We start from the raw sequence: 18231 nt of genomic DNA on the forward strand, positions 1-18231 counted from the left end.
TTTTGGAACAAATGTTCCCTTTGACTCAAAGAGGAGCAAGTCACACGACACTGTGACCTCAGAAACATATTTTTGGTCATAGTTCAAGAATAATAATGACATAATTTCACACCAGTGAAAACTCAAATTGCAGTATGTGAAACTGTCCTGAAAGAAGAAAGAATCTGGCCATTATCCAACATCATAGCTTATGAGCAGAAGGCTCACTATGGTATGACCATAGTTCACGTTTAAATACCGAATTGAAGACACTGATCTGTGGTGTCCTCCAAAGTCCACACTTTAAAATATTTCAGTACACCTGGCTGATAGAAACATACAAGCTACTTGGTTGAGTTTATCATTGTTTGAGTTAAAAGTATTAGAAAAACCTGTTTGGCAGAAAGCCTTGAAGACAAACTTGTTCCATGTGTCTGTAGGCCTCTGCTGCTGGGAGACCTCCCTGATGCACTGATCACTGCTTCTCTCTTGCACTCTTAGTGCACTTGTATGCTCCTTTGGGGCTATATATAAATATATATTTATTTATTCTTTATTCATTGGACAGTGGGGATATTACATATTCATAAACTTACCGTATTACCAGTACCAGTACTACAAAGTATTTTTTCTAATGGTTTCTTTAAAAATAACATCCTTTGGGTATTATTTAACAGGAACAAAGGATGCTGAAGTAACAGTCAGGACTATAGCAGTATTTGCCAAAATTTCAAATAGTTACAATAACAATATACATACATCTCTGTATTACAAAGTGGAAGAGTTACTGTGACTGCCCTGCCAGTGTCTGTGTCTGTTGTGTCTCGAGACACATTCAGTTCATAGTTTGACAAATGTTTCCATCTGCAATCAGTGCGAGCCTGTGATCTTTTTCATAGATGTATAAGATCAACAACTGCTATCTATTCTTCTTTTGGGTGTGTGTGTGTGTGTGTGTGTGCGCGCGCGCAAGGGTGGTGGGGGGGGGGGGCTGGGGGGGGGGAGTAGGGTGTGTGTGTGTGTGTGTGTGCGCACGCAAGGGGGGGGAGTAGGGTGTGTGTGTGTGTGTGTGCGCGCGCAAGGGGGGGGGGAGTAGGGTGTGTGTGTGCGTGTGTGCGCGCGCAAGGGGGGGGGAGTAGGGTGTGTGTGTGTGTGTGTGTGTGTGCGCGCGCGCGCAAGGGCGGGGGGGGGGGGGGGGGGGAGGAGTAGGGTGTGTGTGTGTGTAACCAAATAGTAACCACTTAGTTATTTTTTAAAGTATCCATATCTGTTCAAATGAAAATCAGTGTTTCCCAACACAAAGGCACTAAGCTGTTAGGGTATGTTAACATTTAGAACCTTTTCCATTCCAGAGCTGTGTAACTGCTTGACCTCCTTTGGATATTATTAACTTAATATCTTCTCTCTCACAGAGTTGTACTGTTGCATTTCTCTCCCTTTCTCTTTCTGCGAGTTCTAGAGCTGGATGTTCCTGATCTACGCTTACTGGCCCCACCAAACTGCCAAGTATTTTTTGTTATCTGTGTTTATCTATTGTTTCTCCGCTCTACTCTCAACCTAACCGGTCGAGGCAGATGGTCTCCTTACCTGAGTCGGGTTCACTTGTAGGCTTCTTCCTGTTTTAAAAAGATTTTTTTTACTCCTCCTGCAGATTACAGATTATTTCTGTTGTGACTTCCTTAAATATAAATAGAGCTCCAGTGAATTGAAGGAAAATAGTGAAGATAAGCCCATAAGCAAAAAAACAAAACAAAAAAACCCCAACAACAACCAAAAATAAAACAACAACAACAACACTTTGACCATCTGCCAATAATGTTGACTCCTATGAGTTCTGTGTGAACCATCTGAACAGGTTGTGTTTATATATCTTAACAGATTTTTCATATATGCCAACTGCTTTCCAAAAATGCCAATCATGGCAAAATATAATGCAGATGCAATACTACAGCTACAGCTAATATACTATGCACAATTACTTAGAAAAACAATGCACATGCAGCACAAAGTTAAGGTAGATGTTGCATGAAGATTTTTAGGACGTTTAATCTAAAATGTAAAAATGATTGTCGTGGTCTACATAAAATAATAATAATACGGTAATATTATTATACATCATATGTTTTGTATTGGCTATGTGATAACGGAATAATTATATTACAGTGCATTGTTACAGTGAAGACGTACAAAAACCTGCATGTCATTTGAAACTTGCAACTGAAATAAAATTTGCCAGTTTTACATATTCTTTTTTAACCGTTTAGCTGAATTAAGGGAACAACAGTGAGGCTAAACCGAAACTCGCTGGGCAGCTGACTGTTGATTGAACGCTTGGCGATGCCATGTCAATACGCATATCTGTTTAGGACCAGCCTTAAAGGCGTAGCTCTTAGGAGTATCAGCAAGTGCAGAACAGGAGGCTCGCATTCATTTGAGGAGGCGGAGGGCAGCGCACGCAAGTTTCCTGCGGTGGATCTGAAGTTATCCTTTTAACATCAGGGGTTATCGCAAATAAACCTGCTCTTCGAGAGAGCTGAAAAGGAAAAGAAAGACAGGTACGGTGCTTAATAAGCAGCTGTGTGGCAGGAAAAGTGTTCTTTTTTTTCAACTTGTAATACCTCTTAAAAAATTCTTCTGAAATGCGCGACGTAATTTTGACCGCTTACTTCTTATACCAGCAGCTGTTTCTGTTCTATTTCTTACATTTTGACACTTTTATCGACTCTTTATCGTTATAACAAATGCCAGACGAGGGGAAAGTATTGCTTAATTGTTCGTGAAACATAAACAATTTATAATAATAGCCATTTTATTGCTCTCAATCCTTCCAGCCTATCTGTAATCTGTTTGTTTGCTCCCCTATTCAAATCTGGAGTCGGGCTTCTGTATACCAAGCTCAAATCTGATAACAGACGTTTGTTTCTCGTCTGATATAAATCAACAATGACAACAATGACATTGCATGTCTGTCGTCGGAAGCAACTTGGATTTAGTGCTTGTGCGTAATGACGCACAAAATAGCACTTTTACTGTTCATCTACGCGGAATCCTCATGTCCTGTCCTAAACAGCGAATATCTGATTACAGATTGTGAACTGTAAATCGAGCCTGACAGGAGAAACTTGTGACAAACATGCTGCACCTGCACGATCCGTGTGGGCAGCATTTGCACATGAAAATCGTCCTCCCTGTCTTTTATTTTCTGTGTATTGAGATACAAAAGACTTTGAACCTAATTTGTAAGTGGATAGTGGCGAGCTAAATAAAAGAAGAAAAGCTGGAGAAGAAAAGCTGGGGGAGAAGAGGTACGCTGAGCGATACAGCGAGTAAGACAGAGACGGAGAGATAGAGAGGGGTTTCATGCGCTGTCTGCGTTATCTAACGGTGTGGGTGTTGAAAGGTTAATTAGCTTGAAGCCCGCGGAGCTACCTGGCACCTGCAGGTATTTTCCATACAATATAAGGGAATTAGAAACAATTGAGGGGGATTACACTTTGGAAATCCCTCCAGGATGAATGGGTCTCCATGCCATCCCAAACAATTGAAAGTAAAAGTAAATGTGTGATACGTGACATCTTTTTAAACTGTTTTATCCCAGGCCATGTTACAGGTAGTACTTCAATTTATTATAATGTAAAAGCAATAATAGGAATGGATGCTGGAAGTAATGCTGGATCAACCGTCTGCATTCAGTATTACCACAGAACCTTTTATCTGATGTTGATATTAAAACCAAAAATTCTCTACTAGCCCTTTCTGTTACATTTAATTTAACACTACATATAAATTATTATTATTATTATTATTATTTTGATTGGAATTTCCTTTTTAACTCATTCTAATGTATGGTATTGCTTAAAAAATGTATCATGTCATCATACTGATGCAAAATCTTTAAAAAAGCAAATATTTTCACAAAGTTTTGCAAAAACGTTGTCACCAGTCCTGCAGCTTAAAAGCAAAATGGTGCAAAGTAAACTGGACTGACCAATATTACCCAAAATTTGTCACAGCAGAGGTGTAAAGTGACATAAAATGAAAATAAATAATCAAACTGACTGCAGGCTTCGAGAGCAGACATAACCTTCCCTAGACAGCTGCACATCTTAATATGTTCCAGCTGTCCTTGTTTAGACTAAAATTCAACTTATCTTTTTGTTCATCATCGTTTTTGAACTGGTGCCAATTATTATATGTACAGCACCGTTTTCTTACACAGACAGATGTCTGATATGGTCACATTTCACAGCTCTGTGGCGTGCTGTGTCACGCAGTGGTTGGTGACCTCCATGTTTACTGTGGTCGGACCATTCTGAAGGCGTCAAGCCTTCCCGCTGGTCTCCGCACACAATTCACTCTGTGGGCGTACAAGTCAGTCGGGGGCGACGGCGGGGTTAAGCCTCTTGTGTTCTGGTTTTGATGTATCCCCTTTCACCTCTGATCTTTCACACTGTGTCAAGCTGACAGTTAGCTGAGAGAGACATCACAGCAGAATACTGTGAATGAAGACCATGTAAGGGCGAATATTTTGGTGGTCCGCCAGGGTGAACAAAATCACACCGGGTTTTAGACTTGCCAAGGTGATCCAGACTGATACTTCTTTAATCTTACATACTGTTTCAGTCACCTTATTTGCTGCATGTATGAAGCCTCTTTTTTTTTCTTTTTTAAAAAAAAAATGTGTGTGTGGTGTGCCATGTGCTGCTGCATTATAAGATTCAGATGTTGCAGAATGACGTATTCAAAGTTACGAGCTGCCTTTTCTTTGATCATCTGGGGAGTGACAGCTGATCTTTGCCTGCTTTATGAGCAGAAAACAAACAAGACTCTGGCGTCAGGTTTCCCACCCTGACCACTGCTTTATCTTGGAATGCCCGGAACGTCCAGGAAATACACCCTGTTTGGACTTCTCGATCCCACTTCCTTGTGTCTAATCTGCACTCTGAGCCAGTGGAGCTAATGTAAACATTTATTGTGCTGCCCCCTGACTGCACATCAATCATAGTAAATCCCACTGTTTGTGACACGGTAACAGAGAACCTCTATTAAGTCATGAAAGCAGTGTTTTAACAAGTTAACCGCATTAAGATTCTTTGGGATCTGGTGGCATACCACAAGTGGGTTTATGTTTTATTAGTTCATTCAGTGCACATGAGTAAAATAAGCCAGGCTTTATGCAGCAGAACCTCAGATCTTAAATATAATACCCGAAGGTTTGTTGAAAAACCTCTCACATTTGGCAGCTGTGTCATTATCAAAATAAATATATGTTACAAGAAATTATAATTTACTGTCATGTTTTTCAGACTCTGTCCCAATCAGAGGCGGTGTGTGTTACCTCCCAGCGGTCTGTTGTCCTCTCCGAGTGCTGAAAAATGAGTCTAAGCAGCAGTGATATGGAGGTCCTGTGGGACTCTTTGGATGAGCTCAACTTCTCTGACCCATTCAGCAACATAACAAGTGTGGAATCAATGGTGTGTGCAACGGCATTCAACCGTACGGCTCTGCTGAATTCCTTGTGCGTCCTCTACACTTTCATCTTCATCGTCGGCCTGGCCGCCAACGCCCTGGTCCTCTGGGTCAACATCCGCGCACAAAGAGACTCCAGCCCTCGCCACGAGACACACATGTACATCACACACCTGGCAGTTGCGGACCTCTGCGTGTGCGCTACTTTGCCTATATGGGTGAGCTCACTGGCCCAGCATGGCCACTGGCCCTTTGGTGAAGTGGCATGCAAACTCACGCACCTGCTCTACTTCGTCAACCTTTTCGGGAGCATCTTCTTCCTGGCCTGCATGAGTGTGGATCGCTACCTGAGTGTGACGCGGCATGCAGATGAGGGAGGTGCACGCAGGAAGTTGATCCGCCGTGGTGCGTGTGTAGGGGTGTGGCTGCTGGCTCTGATGGCCTCCGTGCCAGACACCTACTTTTTGCATACTGTGAAGTCAGCACACGGGGACATCATGCTGTGCAGGCCTGAGTACCCAGAGGAGAACCCCAAGGAATGGATGGTGGGGGTGCAGCTGAGCTTCATCCTGCTTGGCTTTGTTCTCCCCTTCCCCATCATTGCTGTGTTTTACATCCTGCTGGCCAGAGCTTTTGCTCACTCCTCTTCCTCTTCTTCTACTTCATCGTCTTCCCCAGTGGAGCAGGAGCGCCACGTGAGCCGCAGGGTGATCCTAGCTTACATTGTGGTTTTTCTGGCCTGCTGGGGGCCCTACCACGGTGTCCTTCTGGCTGACGCTCTGTCACAGCTGGGCATAGTGCCGCTGACCTGTGGCCTGGAGAATGTGATCTACGTGGCCTTACATCTCACCCAGTGCCTGTCCTTGCTTCACTGCTGTTTCAACCCCATCCTCTACAACTTCATCAACAGAAACTATCGCTATGACCTCATGAAGGCTTTCATTTTCAAATACTCGACGAGGACGGGTCTGGCACGTCTCATCGAGGCTCCGAACGTGTCTGAGGCCGAGTACTCTGCTGTAGCCGTAGAAAACCCACCACAGATTTAAAAGTTACAAATCTCTGCAAAGCATTTAATGAAGCTTTAATTCAGTGTAAACTTATTTTACAGCTGATTTGTTTCGTCTATTATCAGCATTATGTTTGATATTAGAAGAGGAAATGCTAGAGTCACAGAAAAGCTTGAAGATCGTGACACTTCATCTCTGGTGGACTGATTGAAAAGCACTTAGAAAGCAATGTTATTATAAAATCTGTTACAGAAATCATGGAGCTAGTATCATTGCAAAGCCAAACCAGTGATTGTAAATGTGTTAAATTTTTGCTGTCTATGTAGAATTATATTTGTTGTAAGTTTGTATGTGTATTCAATGTATATATATCTTTGTTTATAGTTGTATTTATATGAGTTTAAATGTGATTTCCTCTTAAATGTCTTCACACACTGATTTCTGCTCAGAGCTCCACGTCATACAGTGCTGCCTCAGTATTTAAGTCCTGCTGTGTTATTGACCACAACCTCTTCTCACATCAGCAAAAAAAGCCTACTAATAAGACAAAAGACTTTTTTTTAGGTTTCTACCTATTAAAGGAACACTTCAACTCTTTTGAAAGACAGACTTTTCACTCTGACTGAATTTATGATATTAATGCTATTCTCATATTTCTAAACTAAACATAAAGACAGCAAGTTGCTGATTAGCTCAGCTCAACTTAACCTACCCTCCTACTTTAACCTTACGCCTCAGTTTTATTTTGGTCGTAAATCTTTCCAGACCATCAGTCTGGAACCATCAGCTGTGACTACTGAGCTCAAAGAGTAGATGCATGTCGCTTCTGACTGTTCTGGAAGGCATTATACAGTATCCATTGCTGTCACTCTTATCTTGTATCTGTGCTAGTGAGATACACATGTCCATGTGGTATTAATCCTGCTGGGTTATCACGCAGGCCGCAGACAGCGCAAACCTTATGACCAAAATAAATGAAAAGCTTTGTTCCTCTCATACAGGCAACACCCAAGTGTTTATTGGCAACCAAATAACAAAAACATCATCATGTTTGCATGTGTGTGTGTATGTGTGTGTGGAGGTGTCTGGGTATTACAGATGCCCTGTGTCTGTGTATGAAAGAGCATGACAGCAAAAGAGGACTTTTACATGTTATAAAATGTAAATAATAACTTTTTCTTTTTTTTATATGCTGACACAGGCACATCTTCTCATGTGATTGGTTACATATGTAAGCTGTTACACCGAAATGTTTTTTTCATGTTGCAATTCGAACGAAGTTGAGAAGCAAACATGTGTCTACAAGAACAGAGGCATTCCTTTGACACGGTAATGTGTAACACGTGTATTATTCTATATTAAATGCAGACAAAATATTTTGCTTCAGTGATTTCTTCTTCACCCCAAATGATTGTTTATTTTTCTTAAACTTTTTAAAAAAAAAATGGAATGTGGTTCAGAAAAAGCTTTTGCTACACTGTTTGAATAAATCCATCCAAAGAATCATCAAACTTCAGCTAAAAAGACAAGTCAGTATCACTTTTCATTGTTAATCCCAGCTGCCACCTCTAATATACGCTAAACTCTAGGATAGGAGTGGTTCAGCTATAGTTCATGAGATATGGTTTAGTATAAAAAGGAAAACACATTTTCCAGTTATTGACATACTGAAAAACTAAAGGAAAAGGAAACAGACTTTATTTTCAGGGTCAGATGAAAAGCCTTGATTAGTTCACATCTTGCCACCAGATTAATATACAAATGTGGGTTTAATATCTTTTTAGCAGCCGTGCTGCCACCAAATTGCAAAACTGTTCCAAGAAGATACAAACTAAGCACTTTTTTGGATTTTCATGCCCAGTGCTTGACCTGCAAACTTCCATGTGCATGCAATAAATTCTTTAGCCAGTGCACACCCCTCTAATGGGATGACGAGCTCATTAAGGAATATCATCTTGATGGCCAAGAGGGAGGTATCTTGGCCAAAGTCAATGCTCATGTTTGCCTGAGGGCAGAAGTGTTGATGCAGTTCCTTCCAGTGTTCCCTCCTATCCTGAGGAAATGGATAATATTTTTTTTTCTCAGGAGTCACTGATAATGTTATCCTCATAATTTAAAGTACCAAAACTCTATTATTTTATCTATAACAATAACTCTGTGTTGCCTTTGTTTCTGAGTATGTGCCTGCTCTTTCTAACGTTTTAAAACAACACATTTTAAAACAGCTCATCAACCCTTGTCTACATATTTTCAGTGTCTTGACCTCCTTTTATAGCGTTAAGTCACACCACCAGCTGTAGTAACCTTGGGACAGTATAGTCTTGCTGACACACTGTGTTGCTGTGTTATATTGGGAGCTGAAGAGCAGATCAGCAGTCTTCGTTGTTGAACCAGGAGTGCATTTATGTCATGACTGCGATAAGAAAGCTGTGCAGGGATATCCAAAGGTCAACCTAGTCAGTGCTCTGCTAATGATACTCTCCCGGCCTCCTTCTTGTCTGAGAGTCTGCCGTGATCTTTCAGCACTCAGCGTGTGGTAGTCGCCTCACCAGAGCTATGGCCTCTCTATCTGTTCTTGTGTGAAGGATTTTCCACACACAAGCCCAAGCTATCTGCCCTGAACTTTGTCAATACATTCCTGATGTTAAAGCCTAGTTACGGCTCATTTCACCCCTGCTAACTTGCTCATCTGCAGTAAAAGAATGAGACAGCTTCTGACTAACTGAGAAATGGATACTTTTGCTCTTGATCCTCCTGCATGCAGGTCCCGATCAAGCATTTATGAGCATGTGTGCTCCCAAATTTCAATGTGTTGTGAGATGATTTAATTGAAAGGTATTCAGAAACATAAGAAACTTAGATGTTAAAGTAGAGCAGCGACTGCATCATTCCATGTTTGGCACTGATCACCACCTGCACTCATGTATATATCTATCTACTTAGCACTTTTAATTCTTATTCTTTTTTTTATTTTCATGTCTATTTTAGCGTAATTTATGACAGTATGTTTGCACTGAAGCACCGCAGCAATTTCCTTATGTTGTAAACCTGCTCAACATTTGGAAATAAAACCCTTTCTGATTCTGATTCTGACTAAAAATAAAAGAGCAGTTGCCTTAAGAAGGAACTGATTTGGCCTCGCAGTCCTGTAACACTGTCAGACTCAGGATCAAGTACTAGATATCTTATCATTTTTTTCTGTTGAGTACTAATAGATTTAGATTAGGAAAATAATTTATGTTGGTAAGGATTGTGCAGTTGCTTGACGGGTTTTACAGGTTTTAAACTGTTGGTGCTTGACAGTTGAGGCCTTTTTGTGTGGTGTTTACATATTCTACCTGCACTTATGTAAGCCTTCTAAGGGTCCTTTAGTTTCCTCACAGTACAAAAACCTGCTTTTTTAAAAAAAATATTAGGTTACATGTTGATTCTGAGTTGGCTGTAGCAGTGGACATGAGCATGAAAGGCTACCTGTTCCTCTGCAACGAGCTCAGGGTGCAGCCGGCCTTTCACATAGAGTTACACACTGCTATTTGCCCGAGCACCGCCTGCAACCTTAGTTGGATACATGTTTAAAAAACTAAGTGCAAATAAATCAAAATTTTTTAGCTGTTCCACTTTAAAACCCATGCCATTTCCAGATCACCATAAAAGTAACTGCTACACAGTGAGTCTGGGGTCCCTGCAGTTGTGTGCCTTCAGGTCCAGCTCATTCTGAGGCTATAAACATCCCATGCGCTGCTTACTTGCATGACGGTAAGCAATCATATTGCTTCGATACTACAATTACACATGGAAGATGGATGTTTGCATAGTTAAGTGCAGTATGTGCAATTCCAGATGAGGCACTAAAATGTACTCTATATATTTCAGTCCAGTTCCTCAAGCCACCCCAGTGAGCAACACAATTGCTGTCTGGTGTTTGTTATAAGAATCTTTTTTTTTTTTTTTATTTACGAGGTTGCCACATTTATGCACTGTATTGATGCAGAAGAGGTTTTATGGAAGGATACCCACACGTCTGTGGTTAGCTTTTAAGCAACAAAAAGCAGGATGTTCAAGGTTGGAGAAACATTGCGGTTTTGGTTCAATATAGTTGAACATGTTGTCCCAATCAGCCCAAGACTTTTCCATATAAAACTGCACCATAATCATTCTTAAAGAGTGCTGTAACTGTAACCACAAGAAAGTTTAGATTACTTTAAACTGGATATTTAGTGGGGGTGAGCAAAGTGCCTGACGTCTTTTGACATCGTACTGATGTATTCTCATCTAATTAGAGGCAAATACTTAAGCTCACCTTTTCCTCATTATATTGATAGTAACATGCAATCCATCCGAATTACATTTACTTCGTGATTTCTGGCAGTTGGAGCTCCCTTAGAGTCAGAAAAGTAATAATATATATGTAAATTTCCCTTCTAGCACTCTGCAGTAGAGTGTCCTATAATTTACTTGAACTGCACTTATGCTGTGATCTGATGTGCTTCTTCTACTTCTATTAGATGCTGCTTACACAGGATCCGTCAAACATACTGAAACAGTGCTCTATGCAAAGCCAAGCACTGAAAAATGTTAAGAGATTCCCCTCTTAATGCTTCTTTCACAAGATAGAGTGTTTGCAATTTATTGTTATCACCAAAGCACTTAGGGTACCTCAGATTTGTGCAATTCTCACCACCAAACGGAAAGAGTTACAACAAAATTTATGAGCTACAGAAAGCCAATATCCTGTTCAGCCTTTGCTTCTCTTACAGCAGGGTCATATATGAGTTACGGTACTACAGTACAGTGTTAATGGGGGTTATCTGTTTTAGTTTGATTTAATAAAACAGGTAATGGGCCAGAAATGAACACCATTAAGGGAGTGTTTTTCCTATAGCACGATTGTCTCCATCTGATGCTGGAAAGAGATAACATTAATGAATTATGAAACGGCGGGAAGGTGTAGAGGTAGGGAGAAATTTAGAGCATTTAGACATCTTTTTAAAATGCTTTCTATGGGAAACACTTTACAAATATTCATATTTTGTACATATTATTCACACAAACACAAAAAGCTTGTGCCGTCACTGCAACTGTCACATCATTCCTGGATTTCCAGGTATTTAAAGTGGTTTCATATCTTAGTCAAGCCCGAGCTTGTTCCATTCACTCTGGAAGGAATTTTGCATGAGGAGTAAACAACGAGAAGGGGTTTTGAATTATTAATGAAGCAGAATGGGTAAAAAGCAGCTGCTTTTGCTCAGAGGGACTTTTTAGTGCAAACAGAAAGAAAATTAGAAGACCAGGGTCAGTTTAGCACATCATGACTTCACTACTGTCAGGAGAGGGCAAGTGCTGTGCCCAGATGTTGGACAGATGGTAAGTGAAACGACCACTGAATGCGATTTTGGTTCAAGCACCACATTTACAAACTCACAGCTTATATAACCTTTTGTGACAGCAAAAAATTTAAGGCCATATTTTTGTGTGGGCTGGAGTACATCAAAAGAAACTGAAAGATAACAAAAGCTGAAGTTTATGTTGCTTAGATCAGCTGGTCGGTGCACCAGATCATTTTCTGCTTCAGAGCAGAAGAAAATAAATAAAAGTCTGGTAGCATTTCATAGTGTTTACAAAATGTCACTTAATGTTATTAGTATCTGCCCATGAATTGTTTGCTTGTTGCTCTTTTAATCTATGCAGAAATTTCTGACTCAGCCAAATAAATACAATAAATAAAATAAATAAATATATAAATACAAATAATGCAAATGAATCAGCACTTTCAGTGCTGATGCACTGGGCTATAAAAGAGTTTATCCAGAGTTAACTGGGACTTATAAAAGAAATACTGATGATCTGCATGCTTGATTTGGCAAAGATTTTACAACAGATGCCCTTCTGTACACAGGCCTCCACTTTATCCAGGTGCACAGGCTTGTGGCCCTCCCACCATCTATAAATATATATATATATATATATAAATATATGTATTGGTGCAATACATTAGCACCATGAGAGTGGAGACCTTTTAGACACTAATTAAAGTTTTAAGAGAGCAATCGTTAGCATTTATGCAAAGATGATAGAAAAAAATGTTTTGGGTCCTACAACCCTTGAGGTAAATACCCTGCTTCTCCACTACATCCGAATAGTTGCTTGACTGTCTACAGCTGGATTTTAGAAAGTTTCTTGTTGAAAAAGCTGCATTTGATATTTATACCTCTAAAGTTTATGAAGTTAAACAAAAAAAAAAAAAGAGCTGAAAGGCGCTTAAAAGTTCTCCTGAAGAGTATGCTGTCCTTGGTTTCCTTTTAGTCACAGAAAAACTGATTGATTTCCTTTAAAATGTAAAAAATATGGAGGACTCAGAGTGCCATACGGCTTGGCTGCAACTTGAATTTATGGAGCAAACACAGATTAGACACAGATTAGAGTGCTCCAAAATAAGCCTCACATGAACCTTGAATAATGGGATGTGATGTTCTCTCCTGTTACCTACCACTCCAACCCCTCATAAACTATCCTGTGGCTTATTGTTAGTGTGAAAGCTCTAATCTTTTCCAGATTCTCAAATGTAATTGTATAGGCAGAGCACACATGGCTGTGAAGGCTTGATCTTTTGGGGGGCTGATTTATACCACCCTTCGTGCCCGAGCTACAGATCCGGTGTTTAGACATCACCTAATTCATTCATCCTCCTGTCGACTTTATGCGCTCAGCCTGATGTGCAGCTTTAGGTTCATCCTCCACTCGATCTTCTCAGCAGCACGCTCGTGTCAGAGCCGATAATAAAACTTCTGAGACGTGCCAGAGAACTGAAGGCAGCTGCTTTTTGGCTTATGGAGGCACACACATCGATACAAAGCACTTTGCTGTCATATATCTTAAGAGCACCCAGTAATATGTTTGGAGAGAAGGGTGATTATAGCGTCTTCTGAAAGTATGTTACTGAAATGTTTATTTAAATCACCTGCCTTCTTATCATATCATATTAAATGTTTTCTGTCTCAGCTGTGCTGATAATATGCACAGAATAAAAGGCAGAACACAAAGAATTCAGGCTAACACCCGACACTCACAGATCTTGCTTTAGAAGACAGTTTCCATGTTTATTATAGTGTTTCACGCTGTCTAATCACCCCGTCTTTCCTGAATGGATAATGAATGACTTACCAGCAACACTTTGAGACTGACTACAGATAATGAAAGCTTATTTTTGGTCCCAGAGAGGGAGCCGAGATGACATACCTTTACCTCAGCTGACAGGGTGTGTTAACAGAGGTGGCGAGAATCTAAAGCAGGATTTGTGTGCCCCTCTGAAGTGACAAAAACACACACATGGCAAACTTTTGGCTGCGTGTGATGTTTTGTCTGTGATGATGTTTGAGCAGGCAAACGTCCTCCTTTGGTTCCTGTCTGGGGTCAGACTCTGGCATGCCACTGAATAAACACGCCTGTTATTTTTTCAGACAAAAGCAGGGCGTCCCAGTCGAGCCCACATAACATCACTGCACTACAACTCAGTTTAATAAGCTTCATAAACTCGCTGCTGCCTCCTCTTTCTGCCTTTGTTTCTTTGTGAGGCACGCCACATCCATCGGAATAATAGCTTATTTTGGCTTTGCAAAGTTTATAAAACCGAGGTCTACGTAAGGTCTTCCTTACAAAATTGGAGCTTGGTGAAAATCTGGAAATCCCCCAAACTATAGCTGCCAGTCACACATTAATTCAGCACACAATAGCATTTCAGTACGCCTGCATTCTGATATTCTCATTACCGCATTCTAACCCAAGGTGAAATGTATTATTTGAACAACCCCCGCCCCACCTCGGTTCACCACAGACTACAAAACTACACAGCGTGCACCGTGCAACAGCGTGCGCGTTACCAAACATGTTATTCAGCTTATCCCAGTTTTCTCTGGGAATTATTAAATGTCATTAGAACACCTGAATTCTTATAGGAAGTGCATGTAAAGCAATATTCCCAAGTGGCTCATCTTCTAAAAAATCACAAGGGGCGGGATGAAGATGATTGCATGAATTAATAACTGCATGTGTTCATTCCCTGTACCTGTTATACTGTATATAGTATTGTTTTAGCAGAAAAAAAGCTTTGTATTTGTAAAAGGTGTTGACAGTTTCAGTTAACACAACAAGAACAAAGACTTGAAACGAAAGGTCCTGCCAGCAGTCTACAAGGAATTATGGTCTATGTGCTTTATCGAAGTTTTGCCGGGATTATGTTCCCTGGAAATGTTATTTCTCAGTCTTTACCCATTAACTATCTAACATGTCATTTTACATCGCATGTTAGTTCAGCGCGTCCTGTCACTGATGATGTGTTTATGCCTGTCTGTCACTGAAAAAGAAAGAAAAACATCTCCATCTCCTTCCCTATCTGCTCCCTTTTTCTTCTTGTCTGGATAGCAAGACAGATCGACTCTGCATGGTATCAGTTTTCAGGGAGTTTCTCAAACCATCACTGACACACACACACATGCACAAAATTTACACCCTGAGGTGAATACGAATGTCTGCGTGTCACTCAACAGCCACCTTGGAGCGTCTTGGCTGAAATGAGAGGTACTCGTCATCCTCCATAACACCCCACTTACTGCCCCCGCAGGAGTGAAACCTCCACTGCCTCCCTGGAACTCACTCAACTCTTTCTCCATTATGTTGTTTTGCTTGTAAGTTCCCTCTAGCTCGAGCAACCTGTGATTTATGTCGTGTACCCTGCCGCGAAAAGAAGGAATTCATAATGAGTAGTCAACCACAAAAAACACAGTCAGCTACCTTTGGCTGTTTCCATGCAGGTTCCAGCCCAGGTTCTGACTGTGAAACGTCTGCGTCTCATTGTGGTAGAGGGTTGCTGCAGCTGGCCCCAGTACAATAACCTCAATACCTACAATAAGTGACGGCTGTTTCTTTAATCCGTCTCTTTGTCTGAAAAGGAGAGTTTCCTCGCCACTGTTTTCCTAAGCTTGGTTTCACGGGGCTCGAGATGCTTTTATGTAGCTTAACAAATGAGTTTGTAAAATGGCTCCTGAGAAATAAAACAAAATTAGACTGAGATGAATGGGAAAGGAAGTTGTAGTTTCCGGGTGGGAGTGAGGGTGGTTTAAGGTGGGGAAACTGAGCACTGACACACCCTGCGTGACACTAAATTTCAGCATTCACCCACACAATTGACCAAATGAAAACACGCAGTGGATTGTATTTCCCTCTTGGCATTCAGATATGAGCCGGAGAGTTTCAGAAGCTTTTTTTCACCCTCTGCCCCCTTTTACCCCCTGCACTGGTCATGAGTTGCTCTGTGTATCAGTTGCTGGTTTTATTTCCTTCAAGTCGCCATTGTTGTCACAGCTGCAGCTATTGTATTGTTCCAAAAGGAACTTTGAAAGGGAGAGCTGTAGGAGAAACCCATAAGGAGCTCCAGTCTCTAACATCAAGAGCATGAAGCTGTGGCATAGATGTGGTAAATCAGCCCGATTCCCTGTTCAGGAGGCAGAAAACAGCAGGAACCTTTCACCAAGTTTATCTTGCAATAATGTTTCTAAACTGATAGGAGAGCTGTCCAACAAATTCAAGTTCAGCTAAAAGATAAGGCAAGGCTGGTAGACAATGAAGATTTATTTAACACGAAGACACAGAGAAAACAACCCTGCTGCTTTCTGTGTGATCATTTGCTCCATGATCTAATTATATTACTTTAATAACACAAAGCATCAAACAGTCATGATTTGGTGCTGGGAGCCAAGAAATGCCATACGTATGACAGCAATGAGGTGGAGAAAGATTTTAAAATTTGCTCATTTTAGTGGAAACCCCCTCAGTTTCATGTCTGGCAATGAAAGCATGAAAATGACTATAATTTATATCAGGGAAGTTTAATTTTCAGCCTCTTTCACTCTTCTCTTTATGTCTGTTGCTGAAATGCAAGTTTGTGACTAACTAATGACATTCTCCATAACTTCAGCTGTACTTTTTTAGTGCTAAACGGAAAATGTATCACGCTAACACGTGTTGGGGTTGTTCCTCAAAGACATCATCTAGGCCACGGATGTTAAACACACAGCCTGAGGGCCACAACAGGCTCACTGAAAATTAGAAAGGGGGGTAAAGAAAGAGTAAGAATTGTTCATTTCATCAGAGCCAGACGTCTGAATGTTTCAGTTTTACAGCCTTCCTATAGACACGGTTACACATTTATTTTTCAGACTGTGGGGTGATGACATGTTCTTTGATTCACTATTGCAGCATTTCTTTGTAATGTGGAAACAGTGAGACATGTTATTTGTCTGAGTACATCTGAGGCTGGTCATCTTTATAAACGGATGGTTCACTAAATCGTTTCAGAATGAAATGTCCATGCCAGACCTTTGCCACATCTGGGTCAGTCTGACCACTTGTCACTGTTTCTAATCCCTGCATATGCCCCCCTCAAGAAAACTGCTCTTACCATCACAAAGAATATTACCATATGGCCAGAGGGTGCCTCTCAGCAGCTGCAGGACTGTTTTGACAGGACTAACTGGGATATCTTTGAACATCAGGACTTGGAAATGTTCACAGACGGTGTCCTCTGCTATATAAAACACTGCATAGACACTGTTACAGCAGTCAAACGGATCCGGGCTTATCCCAACCAAAAGCCCTGGATGACCCGGGAGGTCAGGCAGCTGCTGAAGGAGAGGAACATTGCGTTCAGGTCTGGCAACAGGGATTACTACACCACAGCCCGATCCAACCTGAAGAGAGGCATCAGAGAGGCAAAGGGGGACTATAGGAGGAGGATCGAGGACCATTTGAAGAGTAATACCAGCCGGCAGGTGTGGCAAGGCATCCAGCACCTAACCAACTATAAGATCAATCTCGGAGCTGCGGACGGTGACCTGGAGCTGGCAGAGGAGCTGAATATCTTCTTTGCCCGCTTTGAGACCAGGGTACCGGAGGTATTGGAGCCACAGCAGCAACACGCCACCCATAGCAGCACCACCCTCACCCTGGAAGAGCACGAGGTGAGGCGCATGCTGCAGGCTGTTAACCCGAGGAAGGCGGCGGGTCCTGATGGTGTGCCAGGTCGAATATTGAGGGATTGTGCAGGACAGCTGGCTGGGATCTTCACCAGGATTTTCAACAAATCCCTCGCACAGGCGACTGTCCCACTCTGCCTGAAGTCCTCCACCATAGTCCCCTTGCCTAAGAAGCCCCACATCACCGGCCTGAATGACTACAGACCGGTGGCACTCACCCCAGTGGTAATGAAATGCTTTGAGAAGCTGGTCCGCAGACACATCACAGCAGCCCTGCCCCGCAGCCTGGATCCACACCAGTTTGCCTACAGAGCAAACCGATCCACGGAAGACGCTGTAGCCACAGCACTCCATGCTGCATTAACTCACCTGGAAGAGCATGGTAGCTATGTGCGGATGCTCTTCGTGGATTACTGCTCAGCTTTTAACACCATCCTTCCACACAAACTGGTGGCCAAGCTACAAGACCTGGGGCTTCCATACAGCACCTGCATGTGGATCAATAGCTTCCTCTCGGGCCGTAGACAGAGAGTCAGAGTTGGCCATCACACATCCTCAGCCCTGAGTCTCAGCACTGGCTCACCCCAGGGCTGTGTGCTCAGTCCACTGCTCTACTCTCTCTACACACACGACTGCACTCCTCGCCACCACAGCAACATCTTTGTGAAATTTGCAGATGACACCACAGTGGTGGGGCTCATTTCCAAGGGAGACGAGTCTACGTACAGAGACGAGGTGGAGCAGCT

At 41.8% G+C, this 18231-nt stretch overlaps 1 protein-coding gene across 1 annotated transcript; it reads left to right on the forward strand.

Moving 5' to 3' along the window:
* Positions 1–2398: 2398 nt before the first annotated feature.
* On the forward strand, positions 2399–7834 carry LOC146556701 (atypical chemokine receptor 3-like). The gene is made up of 2 exons (XM_085249904.1): positions 2399–2534; positions 5286–7834. The coding sequence occupies exon 2, from the start codon at positions 5355–5357 to the stop codon at positions 6495–6497; it is 1143 nt and encodes a 380-aa protein (XP_085106030.1). The 5' UTR covers positions 2399–2534; positions 5286–5354; the 3' UTR covers positions 6498–7834.
* Positions 7835–18231: the final 10397 nt, after the last annotated feature.

Source organism: Mchenga conophoros, linkage group LG16, assembly GCF_057382185.1.
Source record: "Mchenga conophoros isolate Kocher_MC1m ecotype Shallow Benthic linkage group LG16, M_conophoros_male_GT1.1, whole genome shotgun sequence".
NCBI classification, from domain to species: domain Eukaryota; kingdom Metazoa; phylum Chordata; class Actinopteri; order Cichliformes; family Cichlidae; genus Mchenga; species Mchenga conophoros.